This window comes from Podarcis bocagei, assembly GCF_964188305.1.
Source record: "Podarcis bocagei genome assembly, chromosome: 18".
NCBI classification, from domain to species: domain Eukaryota; kingdom Metazoa; phylum Chordata; class Lepidosauria; order Squamata; family Lacertidae; genus Podarcis; species Podarcis bocagei.
This window is the reverse complement of record NC_138144.1, coordinates 4,533,417-4,551,839: the sequence shown is the minus strand read 5'-3', so window position 1 is coordinate 4,551,839 and position 18,423 is coordinate 4,533,417. Positions and strand designations below refer to the sequence as shown.

Below are 18,423 nucleotides of genomic sequence, written 5' to 3'. Positions count from 1 at the left end.
GCGGTACCTATTTATCTCCTTGCACTTTTATGTGCTTTCGAACTGCTAGGTTGGCAGGAGCAGGGACCGAGCAACGGGAGCTCACCCCGTCGCGGGGATTCGAACCGCCAACCTTCTGATCGGCAAATCCTAGGCTCTGTGGTTTAACCCACAGCGCCACCCGCGTCCCAAGTGGCTAACAGGCAGTGTTTGACCCCAAGTTGCCTTCTGTTCCTTTTCCTGGCATCTTGTGACCAAACCCAGGCAGAGAACAAGGCCTACTAACCTGACCTATTCTCCTCTGTAGGATCGTCGCTGTGCCGCTGAGCAGAAAAATGGGACTGAGGGAGAAAGTGCGAAGGAAAGCTCCTCCGAACCCCGTCCTGGAAGCTTTTTACGCCACGCAAGGGAAAAGCCCCAAAGAGGTAAGTGGCTGCAGAAGTCTTTGCAACCAGGTTCTACTGGTTCCTAGAAGGAGGGCTGTTTTATCCTGCCAGATTTGCTATTCTTCAGCCACTAAACAAAGTGGAATGTGAATGTACAACACCAGCACCTCCCCTCCGAAAAACAGAAACAACAACAATAATAATAATATTTTATTATTTATACCCCGCCCATCTGGCTGGGTTTCCCCAGCCACTCTGGGCGGCTCCCAACAGAATATTGAAAACACAATAAAACATTTAAAAACTTCCCTAAACAGGGCTGCCTTCAGATGTCTTCTAAAAGTCAGGTAGCTGTTTATTTCCTTGAAATCTGATGGGAGGGCGTTCCACAGGGCGGGCACCACCACCGAAAAGGCCCTCTGCCTGGTTCCCTGTAACCTCACTTCTCGCAGTGAGGGAACCGCCAGAAGGCCCTCGGCGCTGGACCTCAGTGACTGGGCTGAACAATGGAGGTGGAGACGCTCCTTCAGGTATACTCGGGCGTTTAGGGCTTTCAAGGTCAGCACTGACACTTTGAATTGTGCTCCGAAACATACTGGGAGCCAATGGAGGTCTTTCAGGACCAGTGTTATGTTGTCTCAGCGGCCACTCCCATTCACCAGTCTGGCTGCCGCATTCTGGATGAGTTGTAGTTTCCGGGTCACCTTCAAAGGTAGCCCCACGGAGAGCGCATTGCAGTAGTCCAAGCGGGAGATAACCAAAGCATGCACCGCTCTGGCCAGACAATCTGTGGGCAGGGAGGGTCTCATCCTGCGTACTAGATGGAGCTGCCCTGGACGCAGAACTGACCTGTGCCTCCATGGACAGCTGTGAGTCCAAAATGACTCCCAGGCTGCACATCTGGTCCTTCAGGGGCACAGTGACCCCATTCAGGACCAGGGAGTCCTCCACACCTGCCCCTTGTCCCCCAAAAACATAAATGCATGCAATTGTATCCAGATCACTTCTTCTACAGCTTGCCTGGTTTGCAATTAGTCATGTTAAAAAGGTAAAGGGACCCCTGACCATTAGGTCCAGTCGTGACCGACTCTGGAATTGCGGCGCTCATCTCGCTTTATTAGCCAAGGGAGCCGGCGTACAGCTTCCGGGTCATGTGGCCAGCAGGACTAAGCCGCTTCTGGAGAACCAGAGCAGCGCACGGAAACGCCATTTACCTTCCCGCCGGAGCGGTACCTATTTATCTACTTGCGCTTTGACGTGCTTTCGAACTGCTAGGTTGGCAACGGGAGCTCACCCCATCGCGGGGATTCGAACCGCCGACCTTCTGATCGGCAAGTCCTAAGCTCTGTGGTTTAACCCACAGCGCCCCCTGCATCCCTCTATATTAGCCATGTTAGCCATCTGTAATAAACCATCTGTAATAAAACTTAAAGCAGGGGTGTTGAACCTTTTTGGCCCAGTGGTCCAGATCGCTGTCTGTATCCCTGTCGCCCTCCAGGGGCCAACCTTGATAGGTGGGTGGGATAACACACCTGTCACCCACCTGACCGACAGTCCACAAGACACGCCTACCTGCCAATCACCTGACATCCAACTTTCAAGAGATCTGCTCCCACTATAACAAAACAGGCGGTGATCTGCCAGAGCTGTTGACCTTTTTTTAGCAAGCAAAAGTTGTTGAGTTAGTTAGTTTTTTAGACTGGGGGGGGGGGGTTTCCGTGATCTACTGCAATCTACCTGTTCCCTGGCCTCTCTTTCAGGGCGAACTCGTCGGTCTGGCCAAACAGTGCGACTTACAGCCCAGGCAGGTGGAGCGATGGTTCCGATATCGCCGTAACCAGGACCGGCCAAGCTTGACCAAGAAGTTCTGCGAAGCCAGGTAAAAAATATCAAAACACTCACGCAGTTTAAAATATTTCTTTTTTATATATATATAATTTTATTAGTTTTTTAACATATCATTTTCAACATTAATTAAACATACTTCTGCACCTTATACAATTTTTTGACTTCCATCAATCCTGTCTGAAAATTTTCCAATCTAATCTCTTAATATACATTTCTTAATATACATACTTTCCCTATTACAGTGGTACCTCAGGTTACATACGCTTCAGGTTACATGCGCTTCAGGTTACAGACTCCGCTAACCCTGAAATGGTGCTTCAAGTTAAGAACTTTGCTTCAGGATGAGAACAGAAATCGTGCTTCCGCGGCGCGGCAGCAGCAGGAGGCCCCATTAGCTAAAGTGGTGCTTCAGGTTAAGAACAGTCTCAGGTTGAGAACGGACCTCCGGAACGAATTAAGTACTTAACCCGAGGTACCACTGTACATACTTTCCCTATTACATTTAAATCTCATAACTAATATCTCTATCCTTTTTCTACTTTGTCATGTTTCATATTTTTCTCCTTACAAAACGTTTTGTAGTCCTACTATCGTAATTTGTGGGTGACAATTGCTCTTCAAATAATTCGTATGCTTCTTCCAGTCTTCTGTAAATCTCTGGTCCCACAGGTTTCGAATCCTTCCTGCCATTTTATCCAATTCTGCATAGCCCATTAATTTTATTTGCCATTCTTCCTCCGTCGGGATTTCTTCTTGCTTCCATTTCTGGGCTGGTTTAAGATATTTCACCCAGAAATTGCAATGTTTAAGCTCAAAAGGCCTGGAGACTCTAAAACAGGGTTTCCCAAACTCCAGCTGTTTGGGGGACTACAACTCCCATCATTCTCAGTTAGCAGGACCAGTAGTCAGGGATGATGGGAATTGTAGTCCAGAAACGGCTGCAGACCCAAATTTGGGAAACCCTGGACCCTTGGGATTCACAATTCTATTACTCTTTGTCTGCATTAGTCAGATTTGTCAGTTCTGAACCATAATTTCCTTAAAGCAACAGCTGTTAGATCTGGAATATTTTCCTAGCAATGTCCAAGTGCTTTATTATTATTATTATTATTATTATTATTATTATTATTATTATTATTTGCTTCTTTTGGCCTGATCCTATTTAATAATAATAATAATAATAATAATAATAATAATAATAATAATAATAATAATAATAATAATAATAAATTTATACCCCGCCCATCTGGCTGGGTCCCCAAGCCACACTGGGCGGCTTCCAACAAAACACTAAAATACAATAACCTGTTAAACATTAAAAGCTTCCCTAAACAGGGCTGCCTTCAGATGTCTTCTAAAAGTTTGGTAGTTATTTTTCTCTTTGACATCTGGTGGGAGGGCGTTCCACAGGGTGGGTGCCACTACCAAGAAGGCCCTCTGCCTGGTTCCTTGTAACTTGGCTTCTCGTAGCGAGGGAACCGCCAGAAGGCCCTTGGAGCTGGACCTCAGTGACCGGGCAGAACGATGGAGGTGGAGACCCTCCTTCAGGTATACTGGACCGAGGGCCTCATCTAGTATTATTATTATTATTATTATTATTATTATTATTATTATTATTATTATTATTATTTATACCCCACCCATCTGAATGGGTTTCATCAGCCACTCTGGGCAGCTCCCAACAGAATATTAAAAACACCACCAAACATCAAACATTAAAAACGTCTCTAAACATGATACGCACTTAGAAATTTGTACAATGAAACCAGGGCAGAATTTATGTTTGATGAGGCCCTGAGCTACTGAAGGTAATAGGTCCCTTTATATGTCCAGCTGTCCTTTGTCAACAACAAATTGCCGCTGTTTTTTGTGTCGATTATATGCTATATGGTAATTGATGGACCTAATAGGTATCTCAACCCCTTTGGCACTGTTGCTGTATGTAGGTTTTATTTTATTTGTTTTTCATCTTATATTTTGGAAATCTACATCCAGGTTGGTTTTTTCCTTTAAATTTTTTTGGAGGCCCCCAAGAGAGTGGGACCCTAAGCTATAGCTTGTTTATACGTAAATCCGGCACTGAATAAGACAAAATGTGTGCATTCTAAGCCAAACCTTTTTTAATATGCACAATTTATGGACTTGAAACACTGTTGTCTTTCCAAAATTCACACTTCCCAGAATTTTTGCAGCGCAGATCTCCAGTCACGTAACCTGCACAAAAGTAATTCTACTAGGAAGCAGTGTGCATAACAACAATAACAACAAAATCCCACATATTAGCCAAGTTAGCATATAAAAAATGTGCCCTGATAGACTAAACCGCTTTGCGGAATATTGGGAGAACTCAAGTTGTATTGTTGTAAACAAAAATCTGCCCCTTTTCCCTGATGGGGTATCCAAGAGCCCATATAGAGTCCTTATGTGGGTTCTCTATTGGTAGGAGAGAATAACAGAGAATATTGAGAAGCAAAGCAGCTAGTAAGCTTGATCTTTATTGATCTGTTGCAACAGGGTGCTCCCCCCAGACGCAGGAGAGAGGAGGGACCTAGAAAAATGGCGTGCAAGGCCTTATAAAGACTTTTGAAATTGCCCCCCTGTAGATCAAGACCACCCCCAGAAACATCATACATACATCACAGAAGGGGTGTAACCTAAGACCACCCCTCAGATACATCACACCTACATCACAGAAAAGGCGGTCTAAACAGAAATTTGAATGTTGTTTACTCCTGTTGTTGTCTGGCAGGTTACTTGATTGGATTTCCTGGGGAGCCTGGCCAGTCTTTTGTAGTGATAAATATTTAGTTCCTGGGCCAGGTCACAAGCTCACACCCTATTCAAACAGACATACCCTTAAGACAGGATTTGTGAAGGAAAAGACAATGGGGAGGCTTTTCCACTTTGACCTTGCAGAGAAAACATTTGATCAGTTTGGGAATCAAAATGGTTCCAGGTCGGTCTTCCTGTGCTGATCTATGTACGTGCTTGGTTGGTACACTTATGAACATTACCATATACAGTGGTGTCCCGCAAGACGAATGCCTCGCAAGACGTAAAACTCACTAGACGAAAGAGTTTTCCGTTTTGGAGGTGCTTCGCAAAACGAATTTCCTATGGGCTTGCTTCGCAAAACGACAATGTCTTGCGAGTTCCTGCTGGTTTTTTTTCCTTTCCCCCCCTTTTTCTAAGCCGCTAAGCCGCTTATCGGCTGATCCGATCAGCAGATAAGCCGCTAAAAGCTGCTAATAGCGCTAATCCGCTAATCCTTCAATGGGCTTGCTTCGCAAGACGAAAAAACCGCTAGACGAAGAGAATCACAGAACGGATTCTTTTCGTCTTGCGAGGCACCACTGTATCTAAGACCATAAAATTCCTATCACAGTATCCAGTGAAGGGAATCAGTTACCCACTAGGGGAGAATGGTTATGTAAGCTTTCAGAATATTTAGAATTAGCCAAATTGACAGATATAAGAAGACGAAAACCAAAAAGTGAAGTGAAAAAGGAATGGGAACGCCTAAATGAATACCTTAAAAGCCAAGGTTCGAGGACAGAAATCTGGCCGAGTCTGGAATAACCTTGTGAAGTGAAAGGATAAGAAAGAGGGATTTATACCTAGATGCTAGGATAGAGATGATAAGGAAAACAGGAAAACAGGATGATACAATAAAGGAGGTGCTGTGGGATTGGTGGAAGTCAATGTTTGTTTTTCTTTTTAGTGTTTATATTATTAACTTGTAAGATATGGATTTGTTTGGTTTTTTGGTATGCTGGTTTTTGTGTTTCATGTATTGTTATTTTTTGATATTTTCCGTGTGTGGAAAATACTAATAAAATTTATTATTTCTTAAAACAAACAAAGAAGTTGTATCCATTGGACTCTTGTTTGCTGTTCGTCTGACTTAGTCCTTCTCCCGAATCATGAATTCACAGATCTGCCCTGATTTTTCTTACTCTCTTCCAGCTGGAGGTGCACGTTTTACTACACGTCCTTTTGCACCGGTTTGGCAGTCCTTCACGACGTGAGTTGCAACAACAACACTTTATAATAATAATTTATTATTTATACCCCGCCCACCTGGCTGAGTTTCCCCAGCCACCCTGGGCGGCTCCCAATTGAGTGTTTAAAACAATACAGCATTAAATACAGTGGTGCCCCGCAAGACGAATGCCTCGCAAGACGGAAAACTCACTAGACGAAAGAGTTTTCCGTTTTGGAGGTGCTTCGCAAAACGAATTTCCTATGGGCTTCCTTCGCAAGACGACAATGTCTTGCGAGTTCCTGCTGGTTTTTTTCCCTCCCCCCCCCTTTCTAAGCCGCTAAGCCGCTTATCAGCTGATCCGATCAGCAGATAAGCCGCTAAAAGCCGCTAATAGCGCTAATCCTCTAATCCGTCAATGGGCTTGCTTCGCAAGACGAAAAAACCGCTAGACGAAGAGAATCACAGAACGGATTCTTTTCGTCTTGCGAGGCACCACTCTATTGAAAACTTCTCTAAACAGGGCTGCCTTCAGATGTCTTTTAAAGATAAGATAGCTACTTATTTCCTTCACATCTGAAGTGAAACTTTTCAGTTTTGTAGCTCCTTATCCAAAAGGCAGGCTGCCACCCCTTTTCCTATGGGGCATATGGGACAATAGAGAAATGTGCAATTATTCTTACAGATTTTTGTCTCCTTGCAGAAACCCTGGTTCTGGGACCACCGCGAGTGTTGGGTCAGGTATCCACAACAGGTAAGCAGCCGAGAAGCTTCTTGAATTAATCAGAATAGGAAAGATCTCTACACATCAGATCAATACTTTCTGCACTAAGAATCTGCTGCAAGATTGTCGCACGAGTGCCTGGGCTAAAATTGTCTATCAGACACTTCACTCTTGTGGTTTATCCCCACAACAGGTACCGTATTTTTTGCTCTATAAGACTCACTTTTTCCCTCCTAAAAGGGGAAATGTGTGTGCGTCTTATGGAGCGAATGCAGGCTGCACAGCTGTCCCAGAAGCCAGAACAGCAAGAGGGATTGCTGCTTTCACTGCACAGCGATCCCTCTTGCTGTTCTGGCTTCTGAGATTCAGAATTTTTTTCCTCTTGTTTTCCTCCTCCAAAAACTAGGTGCGGCTTGTGGTCTAGTGCAGTGTTTCCCAACCTTGGGCCTCCAGCTGTTTTTGGACTACAACTCCCATCATCCCTAGCTAGCAAGACCAGTGGTCAGGGATGATGGGAATTGTAGTTCAAAAACAGCTGGAGGCCTAAGGTTGGGAAACACTGGTCTAGTGCGTCTTACAGAGCGAAAAATACGGTACTCACTTTGGTAAAGCAAATGGTCCAATTTGTCAGCGCCTAAATGATAATCGAGCGTCAGAACAACTGGGCCACAATAAGGAAATTTTGCCAGTGGTATGACTATTTTCCACCTTCCCATTTCGACTCTCCGGCACCCTCTCTGCATAACCTAACAATTCTAAAACATAGACGGGATTTTACTCTCACAAGAAGGACACTGACAAACTGGAACGTGTCCAGAGGAGGGCAACCAAAATGGTCAAAGGCCTGGAAACGATGCCTTATGAGGAACGGCTAAGGGAGCTGGGCATGTTTAGCCTGGAGAAGAGGAGGTTAAGGGGTGATATGATAGCCATGTTCAAATATATAAAAGGATGTCACATAGAGGAGGGAGAAAGGTTGTTTTCTGCTGCTCCAGAGAAGCGGACACGGAGCAATGGACCCAAACTACAAGAGAGAAGATTCCACCTAAACATTAGGAAGAACTTCCTGACAGTAAGAGCTGTTTGACAGTGGAATTTGCTGCCAAGGAGTGTGGTGGAGTCTCCTACTTTGGAGGTCTTTAAGCAGAGGCTTGACAACCATATGTCAGGAGTGCTCTGATGGTGTTTCCTGCTTGGCAGGGGGTTGGACTCGATGGCCCTTGTGGTCTCTTCCAACTCTATGATTCTATGATTCTATGAATGTCTTGCCCTTGGCTGGACTTTGAGGGACGATTCCAACAGATTCCAAACGGAAAACGTTTATGTACCTGTGGTGATGGCAGTACCAAATCGGTGGCGCATGCCTTCTGGCTTGCATTCTTTATAAAGACTTGAGGAATGAGATTATCACCCTTCTTTTATTGTCCATTCCGGGTCGCCGAACCACTGCCACAGCGTCCTTTCTCTTGGCAGATCAAGATGAGAAGGCGACAGCAAAGGTGGCAAGGTTTTTAGCTGGGGCAATCAGAATAACATCCACTATTTGACTATTGATTCAAAACCCTAAAATGCGTTTTATATAATTGACTTTTTATTTCGATTCTTTGTTTATCGTCGTGTTGCTTTGCAGGGGTGCCTTACAGGAACCTTCTCACCCCTTGCCTTTTCCTGTAAGACCTATTGCAGTCGTTAAGAGTCGTCAACAGGCTCATCTCAGCTACCTGCCAATCTCCCGTTCCCACCACCCTTCTGAGTAATACCCCTCCCCACCTTCTCACTATATAGAAGGATCTGGCAACTTCTGTTTCAGTGTATCTGAAGAAGTGTGCATGCACACGAAAGCTCATACCAAGAACTAACTTAGTTGGTCTTTAAGGTGCTACTGGAAGGAATTTTTTTATTTCAGGATTGAAGTTGTTGAGTTTTTTTTAGGGTTGAAGGCCGAATTAGGCCCCCAAAACAGTCTTTCGACATGCCTGCTTTATTGCTATGGCTGACACAGGTAATAATTAAAATAAAAATAAAAATAAATTTATACCCCGCCCATCTGGCTGGGTTTCCCCAGCCACACTGGGCAGCTTCCAAACGAATATTAAAAACAATACAGCGTCTTGTTTCATTCATTTCCGCGCTACTATTTTAATCTTGTAATTGAATCTTGTTTTTAAGTTGTATTCATTCAACTTGTTTTTATTATTGCTTGTGAGCCGCCCTGAGCCCGGGCTTGGCTGGGGAGAGGGGGGTATAAATAAAAATTATTATTATTATTATTATTATTATTATTATTATTATTATTAAATGCTAACGGACTGAGATTCCGGACCAGGCCTGAGGGCAGCCCCACGCAAAGCCCACGGCAGTAATCTAGCCTTGAGATGTGTTTTCAGATTTATCAGAATAACGTTCCTTCTCTCTCTCCTTCCTACGCCTCTCGTTTCTGGCCCTGCAGCCACTTCTCCCCTCCATCTTCAGCTACTACATGTTGGAACTCTCGTTCTATTGCTCGCTGGTTTTCACGCTGCCTTTCGACATCAAGCGAAAGGTAAGTAGAAGCATTGGACGGGAGGCAGTCAGTCGAGACTCAAACAACAACTAATTAAGTACAGTGGTACCTCGGGTTAAGTACAGTGGTACCTCAGCCGTTCTGTTATGTACTGAAGTTCTCACCCTGGGCCAGCAGGGGGATACTGTAGATAGTTATGCAAATAAGGGATCGAAAGTGACGTTCAGTGATTGGATAGTTTTAGAAAATTGTTACAGTTACGTTGTACTGGAGCTCTATATAAGCAGGCTGACTGAACCGTTCAGTTCAGTTCTGTCCTGGCCTCTGAATAAACAAGAGCTGTTTGAAGAATTAACACGGTCCATTGCTGTTTCCTCTTCCCCCGCCACTACAGGACTTCAGTGAGCAAATTGTCCACCATGCAGCCACGATTTTCCTCATCAGCTTCTCCTACTGTGCCAACTACATCCGTATTGGTACCCTCGTCATGGTCATCCACGATGCGTCCGATTGCTTCCTGGAGGTAAGCGACACCCCTGCCCCAGAAGGGGGAAAACCCAGAGGGGCTGGCCTAGCCCATAGCTGTCAACTTACAGATTTGAAAATAAGGGACCAGCAGCCTCGAAAATAAGGGATCAGCAGCCAAAATAAGGGATTTTCCAAGCACAGGTATGTTCAACTTCTGAGCCCCTCCGAGCCAAAGGCAGAAAGCCCTGCCAGCAGCCAAACGAAGCCTCAAGCGGTGGTTCCCACAGCGCAGCAACCCGGCAAAGGGGACGCAGCAAGGAAAACCACCGTCACCTCTCGGCTGGGAAGCGCTGAGCAAAGGCGAGTCCCCAGGCAACGTGGCTGATTTGATCAGCACAAAGCATGCAAGCTCCACCCCCCAGTCGTTCTTAGACTCCTTATTGGGTGAGCAACACAGCCAAGCAACACAGTTGGAGCCTCCCTCCTCCCTGGCCGGCAGGGAGGGAGGGAGGGAGAGGAGCTGCTTCCTTTGAAACCCGGGAAATTTAAGGGACATCATCAATAAGGGGCAGCAGCGGGACACAGCGCTGGGATGAGGGACTGTCCCGCCAAATAAGGGACGCTTGACAGCTATGCCACTGTGGGAAGAGAGTAATCCCTGCAGAGGCTTGGCAGGGAAGTTATGCGCCTCATGTGAGCAGCCTGCATGCGCTGGACAGGCCTCTTTACTCTGCCAATCCCAGAAGGGCAGAGTCGGCTGGCTGCCTCAGTGCCCACAGCATAAAAGCCTGTGGCGCTCCGACGAGCTCTGCTTCACTCGGCTGTCGGCTGGCCTGGCTCTTCAATCCCCTGACTCCAAATCTCAGCTCTGGACTCTCGGCCTGGCGCCCCTAAGAGCCCAGCGCCCGGGTGCCCCGCACCCCTAGCACCTATGGGTAAGCCGGCCCTGGATGCATCCTCTCATCTGAATTTGCCCAATACCTAGATGTGGATGCTGAACTCCAGCTCCCTGTATCGGCCCCACTCCTGATGGAAATTGATTTCAATCCCTATGGACTTCCACCCTTTCACACCATAGATAAGCGTGCCAGCCAAAAATATTATCGTGACCTTGTAGGTCTAATATATGTGAATTCTCTAATGTCATCCATTCCTTCAACCAACAAAGACGGGATGCCTCATAATATAATCTCATATCTGGCAAGGGGGGAAAACCTCTTTCTTTTGCCTCTATCAATATTTTATTCTCGGGTTTTCCCCCTTGCCAGATATAGTTAGAAATATATTTATTTTTTTGCCATACCTTGAAACAATCTGGCTTTCTGGGGAGTGTGTGACGGGTATGTGAGGGCACCCTAAAATTTTATAACAAGGTGAGTGGCAAACTGCCCCATCAATCACAGCCAGTCCAAGCACCCTGTCTGGCTATGCCAACTTGAGGGGGCAGATTCTTCCTCTTCCATAGACTCACAGATGCCCTTTGCAGAACTCAGCAGGGAAGAGCAGGAGGGCGCAATATGAGAATCAGTGGCTCTGGTGTCGCCTACTGTTGGGACACAGGTGGCGCTGTGGTCTAAGCCATGGAACCTCTTGGGCTTGCCGATCGGAAGGTCGGCGGTTCGAATCCCCGCAATGGAGCAAGCTCCCGTTGCTCTGTCCCAGCTCCTGCCAACCTAGCAGTCCGAAAGCACACCAGAGCAAGTAGATAAATAGGTACCACTCTGGCAGGAAGGTAAACAGCATTTCCGTGCGCTCTGGTTTCCATCACGGTGTCCTGTTGTACCAGAAGCGGTTTAGTCCTGCCGGCCAAATGACCCAGAAAGCTGTCTGCGGACAAACGCCGGCTCTCTCGGACTGAAAGCGAGATGAGCGTCGCAACCCCATAGTTACCTTTGACTGGACTTAAACGTCCAGGGGTCCTTTACCTTTTTTTACCTTTACCTGTGGGGCTCCCTGGTTTCCACCCACCCCAAAGGACACAAGCCACCACGGCAGTTCACTGTGATCTTTGGAGTTTGCACTGAAAACTCAGAGAAACTTTGCAGTCCGGTCACAAGCTGACCAGTAGTTGCAAAGGAAACCTCACCTGAGTGTTCATTTGTGTCCCTCTGTCGTTTTCCTCCCCCCGTCTCTCCCCCCCCCTTCTCCAGCCCACGAAGATATTCAACTATCTGAAATGGCGTCGTGTATGTGACATCCTTTTCCTCACTTTCTCTGCTGTTTTCCTTTTCACCCGCCTGGTTATTTTCCCCTACAAGTAAGTAAGACACCTTCAAATATCTCAAGGGATGGAAAACGAAGAAATCTTGGTGGGACCTGTCTGTTGGTGCTTTGTTGTTTTTTTGCATGCCGCTTAGAGAGATTTTTGATATATATTAAGCAGTATAGAAAGGGACGCAGGTGGCGTTGTGGGTTAAACCACAGAGCCTAGGACTTGCCGATCAGAAGGTCGGCGGTTCGAATCCCGTTGCTCAGTCCCTGCTCCTGCCAACCTAGCAATTCGAAAGCATGTCAAAGTGCAAGTAAATAAATAGGTACCGCTCCGGCGGGAAGGTAAATGGCATTTCCGTGCGCTGCTCTGGTTCTCCAGAAGCGGCTTAGTCCTGCTGGCCACATGACCCAGAAGCTGTATGCCAGATCCCTCGGCCAATAAAGCGAGATGAGCGCCGCAACCCCAGAGTCGGCCACGACTGGACCTAATGGTCAGGGGTCCCTTTACCTTTACCTTTAAGCAGTATAGAAATCAACGAATCAGTCTAATAATCCGTATTGACAACCTGGAACGTGTACAGAGCGCAACCAGGCCTCTAGAAACTAAGCTTTATGAGGAATGGTTGAGGAAGTTGCCTACGTTTAGCTCAAAGAGGAGATTGAGATATTATATGTGATAGGGGTCTGAAGGGCTGTTCTATGGGAGATGGAGCAATTTCGTTTTCTCCTAAGGGTAGCACCTGAACCAATCTATTTATGTTATACAGTGGTACCTTGGTTCTCAAACTTAATCCGTTCCGGAAGTCTGTTCCAAAACCAAAGCGTTCCAAAACCAAGGCACGCTTTCCCATAGAAAGTAATGCAAAACGGATTAATCCGTTCCAGACTTTTAAAAACAATCCCTAAAACAGCAATTGAACATGAATTTTCCTATCGAACGAGACCATTGAACCATAAAATTATCAATGTAAAATGCAAATCCAGGAAATGTCCCTGGAAAATAGGGACTTTTGGAAGGCATGCCTTGGACTTAGACCATGGGTAGGCAAACTAAGGGTCGGGGGCCGGATCCGGCCCAATCGCCTTCTAAACCCGGCCCGCGGGCGGTCCAGGAATCAGCGTGTTTTTACATGAGTAGAATGTGTCCTTTTATTTAAAATGCATCTCTGGATTATTTGTGGGGCACAGGAATTCGTTCGTTTTTTTTCCTTCAAAATATAGTCCGCCCCTCCCAAGGTCTGAGGGACAGTGGACCGGCCCCCTGCTGAAAAAGTTTGCTGACCCCTGACTTAGACAATCGATATGCACATTTTTACGACTCGCTTGTGGTGGAAATTTCTTTTAAACTGTATTGTTGTTCTTTAACCGATGTCAGACTAAAGGAAGGGCTGGTCAATGCTATTGTTGTTATTAATCCCTTCCTCTTCCTCGCAGGGTCATCTACAACACGTATTACTACTCAATGGAACTGTACCAGCCTTTCTTCGGCTATTACTTCATGAATGCCCTTCTGATGATTCTCCAACTTCTCCACATCTTCTGGTCTTTCTTAATCATCCACATGGTCTACAAGTTTGTCAAAAGTGGCACGGTAGGGACCGAAATTGGGCGATGGTCGGTGGGTGGGTGAGCATGTTTGCCTAAGTTAAAGTTTTAATGGACTTTTAGAAGACATCTGAAGGCAGCCCTGTTTAGGGACACTTTTAATGTTTAATAGGTTATTGTATTTTAATATTCTGTTGGAAGCTGCCCAGAAGACTTTTAGATGTCTTCTAAAAGTCTGGTAGTTGTTTTTCTCTTTGACATCTGTTGGGAGGGCGTTCCACAGGGCAGGTGCCACCACCGAGAAGGCCCTCTGCCTGGTTCCCTGTAACTTGGCTTCTTGCAGCAAGGGAACGGCCAGAAGGCCCTCGGCGCTGGACCTCAGTGTCCGGGCTGGACGATGGGGATGGAGACGCTCCTTCAGATCTACTGGGCCGTTTAGGACTTTAAAGGTCAGCACCAACACTTTGAATTGTGCTCAGAAACGTACTGGGAGCCAATGCAGATCTCTCAGGACCAGTGTTATGTGGTCTCGGCGGCCGCTCCCAGTCCCCAGTCTAGCTGCCGCATTCTGGATTAGTTGTAGTTTCCGGGTCACCTTCAAAGGTAGCCCCACGTAGAGCGCATTGCAGTAGTCCAAGCGAGAGATAACCAGAACCTATCTCTTTGACATCTGGTGGGAGCGCGTTCCACAGGGCAGCTGCCCCCACTGAGAAGGCCCTCTGCCTGGTTCCATGTAACCTGGCTTCTCGCAGCGAGGGAACCACCAGAAGGCCCTCGGTGCTGGACCTCAGCGTCCGGGCTGGACAATGGGGGTGGAGACGATCCTGACAATGGGAGATTTCTGTGGCGCCCTTGCTCCCTAAAGCACGGGCTGATTTTGTGCAATGGTTCATCCAGCCCTGGTCGAGGAATACTCCTTGCCAGCGCTCCAAATCGGACCGCACAAGCAGAGAAGAGGGAAAGGGGCAGCCGCCGCCATTGACCAAAGCTATTTCTCTTCTGGCAGATGGAAAAGGATCTCCGGAGCGACTCGGACGAAAGCGAGAAGGGCGACGACGAGGCAGGGCAAGTGAAGGAAGCCAAGAGGAATGGCGCTATCCACTCAGAGCCCCGTGGCAGCTGCATCAGCAAGCAGCCCCCGCTGCAACTGAACGGCGGGAGCCCCGCCGCCAACGGAGACGCCAAAACCAGATAACTCAAGCCTGGCGCCATCGACTGCCCACCCCCTTAACCAACCCTGCCCCTGTGTCCATACCAGCTTGTCTTTCCTTCTTGTAGGCCCGCGAGGGCACGAACATAGCCTCCTAGCTGAATTTCTCCTCCCTGCAGGAACAAGAAAACAAAACCACCAATGGACTGTGCTTCTTTTCGCAATATTATCCTGTGGGCGGCGTCAGTCGCCGCGAGGTCTGGCGGGGAGGGGTGGCGTTGGGTGGAATGTAAAGGCAGCCTTCCCCCGTTCTATTCAGCCGGTCCTGAGTACATCTTGGCAAGGCTGCTGGGTGGGCGAGCGACCCGTTCGAATCCCACCCAATCGGTTGCTTTCGCTTCTTCAGCCAGCTGGAAAAGCGGGCGGGTTAAAAAACAAGGGACCCCAACTCCTGAATCAGAAGGGGTGGGATGGAGAGGCAATGACGTCTTCGCAGAAGCCGGGCCGAGCCTCCGTCCAGAGGGGACGCGGCGATGCGTCCTAAGGCGACGCGGGTACCGAGTCCTCGGTCTGCCTGGGGGGGGGTTTTGCGGTGGGTTGTGGGGTTAGCCAAGAAGGAATAGGCTGGTCGTCGCTGCCGTTGGACAGAGGATGCTGTCGAAGGTCTGTGTTATGAAGCTGCGCTCCAGGAGAGGGAGCGAGAAGGACACTGCTGTCTCTACGGGGAGAAGAAACGAGACGATGAGGGGATGCTGTTGTTGCTGCTGCTGCCGCTGCCGCTGCTGCTTCTTGTGTGAGCGTCTTACGCCTGTGTTGAGTGGACCACTGGCTAATCCCGAGGATAAAGAGGACTTGACCTCTTCCTGAGCACGGGTTACGGGGGGGGAGGACAGGGGAGAGGTGGGGTCCCCATTCCAGTGACCTAGACAGGTAGAGGGTGCACTAAATTGCTGGAACCAATAAAGTCATTGCAGATAAGAAAAGCAAAACAAAAGCAAAAAAACTATTTGCCTCTCTCCATTTTAATCTGCTCGCTCTTAGCGCATCCCCGTCGGAAACACGAATAATAATAATAATAATAAATTTTTATTTATATCCCGCCCTCCCCAGCCGAAGCCGGGCTCAGGGCGGCTAACAACAGTAAAATAATGCAACATTCTAAAATCATTTCATTAAAAAATTACTCCAAATCAAATTGATGGCAACCATTGGGCTAGCCACTGTGAAGTTCTGTGAAGATTGCCAAAGGAGGGAGTCAGGCTGGGTGGAACAGCTCCGTCTTGCAGGCCCCGCGGAAAGATGTCAAGTCCCGCAGGGCCCTAGTCTCTTGGGACAGAGCGTTCCACCAGATCGGAGCCACAGCCGAAAAAGCCCTGGCTCTGGTTGAGGCCAGCCTAACCTCTCTGTGGCCTGGGACCTTCAGGATGTTTTTGTTTGAAGACCGTAAGGTCCTCCGTGGGACATACCAGGAGAAGAAACTTCTTCCCCTCGCCCCCTCCTTCCACCATCGCCACCGCAGTTTTGGCTTGTGCCCTATGAGAAACGCACCCCGTGTGTGCTCAGAGGGGCTCTCGCCGTTCTTAAATATACCCAGATTGAATCCCAATGGGATCTTTAAAAAGCTGGTTTGGAGAGCCGCCGGAGGACGAGGCGTGTGAGTCTGGCCTGACGACACAGCCCGCCACAAGGGGTTGGGGGTCATTGCTGCACAATTTCCACGGAAGGTAAGATCGTGAGAAAAGGTGCGGCTAAATTTGGCCAAGAGAAGAGGTCCATCTGAGTTTAGGGATGAGGAAGGTTGAGATGCTGTTGAGATCCTATTCGGCCCCATTGTCTCTGACCAGTGCTGGCTGATGTTGGAGGTCACAACCATATCTGAAAAGCACCGGGTTCCCCAGCGTACAGTTTCCAAAAGAGGACAGCCAAAATAGGAAGCCCTACAGATAGACTGAGATGAAAACAAACAGCCCTTGTCTGTCCCCAACATATTCATTCATGGGGTGGGAGAACTGAAATATTTAATTTTGGCAACCAATTCATCCCTTTGGTTTTGGATAGCACATGGGTTAGTGAGTCTAAAAAAGCCTGTGACACAAATTTTCATGGCTATGATGTTTCATTGACCAGAAGTAATGTATTTAGCGTCAACTCTGGAAATATATGCTCGATGTTGACCAAACTGTAAGCCTCCTAAAGCAAAATATATGTCAGGAGGCTTAATGTGGTCAGGATTAAGTACAGTGGTACCTCGGTTCTCAAACTTAATCCTTTCCAGAAGTCCGTTCCAAAACCAAAGCGTTCCAAAACCAAGGCGCGCTTTCCCATAGAAAGTAATGCAAAACAGATTAATCCGTTCCAGACTTTTAAAAACAACCCCTCAAACAGCAATTGAACATGGATTTTACTATCTAACGAGACCATTGGTCCATAAAAGGAAAGCGATAAACAATGTACTACAGTCACACAGTCAGTAGCTGAACTGGGTTCCACACAGTCACAAAAACAAAAAGAGCCGTTAAAAGCAAAAAATACATAGCAAAAACAAAACAGACCTCAGTGTAACACTTAAAACGGAAGCGTGCAACTCAAATTGGGAGTGTAACGTTCAAAACAAAAGCGTAACACTCAAAACAGAGCACGTTCGGCTTCTGAAAAAAGTCCGCAAACTGGAACACTTACTTCCGGGTTTGCAGTGTTTCGGTTCCAAGTTGTTTGAGTACCGAGGCGTTTGAGAACCAAGGTACCACTGTAGTCACTTCCAGAGTTAACGCTAAATACATGACTTCTGGTCAACGTGCCACCATAGCCACAAAAGGACTGGGGAAATGGAGCCCCAGGTTTCTGAGACTCGTCTACCTATGTACTATCTGAAACCCAGGGTTTGCCAGATGTTAAATACATTGGCATTCTTTTCAGCTGTCCTCCCCGCTTCATAGATCTCTTAAAATAAAACAGCACCGAGGTTCTCTTTACCTTTGGTCAATAATTGACATTTCCATAAGCAAAGCTCTGCTGGAATCGGAGTGTTAGGTCAGGATCAACCCCTTCCGTTCATTTCAGTGGGCCTTTTATAGGAGAATGCCGTGGTGGATTGGGCCCCGAAGGAGAGCTGCTATTGGGATCCTATTCCACTTCCGGGACCAACATATATTGGTGGGGGTTGGGGAAAAACCAGGACAGCTTCCAGTAACGAATCTAAGGACATTCACGCAAAAAAAAAAAAAAAAAAGTGCAAGCATCTCATTGCGAGCCGTCAAATTCCACCCGCTCCTGAATGCCAGCAATCCAATATGCTGTTAAGTTACTAACTACTGCTGCATGTTGGCTGCCGGACACCGCTGCATGTCAGGGAGGAGCTACCTGTTAACTCTTGGCGAATGCACGTGTAACCAAACAATGCAAAAGTTACTGTAACCGGGGGCCTGGTCTGGGAGGTTGGTTCTAGAATGGGATACAGATGCCATCATGACCTGTCTAGCTGCTCCTGAACAGACTAATATGTGTCTTTCCTCAAAATTACCACTGGGGGGAGCCGTCTGTTTTCCATCAAGGCAAGATTAAAGGACTTTTCCCCCCTTCCACCAACAGGACTCGGATGTCAATCTTATTAAAAGTGCATTGATTTAA

General features: G+C 47.2%; 1 protein-coding gene across 3 annotated transcripts in view; it reads left to right on the top strand.

Annotated features, from left to right (window-relative positions):
* The window catches only part of CERS4 (ceramide synthase 4), a 96,347-nt gene extending 77,924 nt beyond the window's left edge, over window positions 1-18,423 (top strand). For 2 of the 3 annotated variants that reach the window (XM_081177939.1, XM_081177938.1), the window contains exons 3-11: window positions 287-404; window positions 2,126-2,244; window positions 6,180-6,237; window positions 6,899-6,949; window positions 9,369-9,461; window positions 9,817-9,945; window positions 12,041-12,147; window positions 13,536-13,692; window positions 14,653-15,963. In XM_081177939.1, the coding sequence (XP_081034065.1) occupies window positions 287-404; window positions 2,126-2,244; window positions 6,180-6,237; window positions 6,899-6,949; window positions 9,369-9,461; window positions 9,817-9,945; window positions 12,041-12,147; window positions 13,536-13,692; window positions 14,653-14,841 (1,021 nt within the window). In that variant the 3' untranslated portion in view covers window positions 14,842-15,963. Of the gene's footprint in view, window positions 1-286; window positions 405-2,125; window positions 2,245-6,179; window positions 6,238-6,898; window positions 6,950-9,368; window positions 9,462-9,816; window positions 9,946-12,040; window positions 12,148-13,535; window positions 13,693-14,652 lie in introns of all 3 variants that reach the window. The other variant, XM_081177937.1, reaches the window with a different exon arrangement.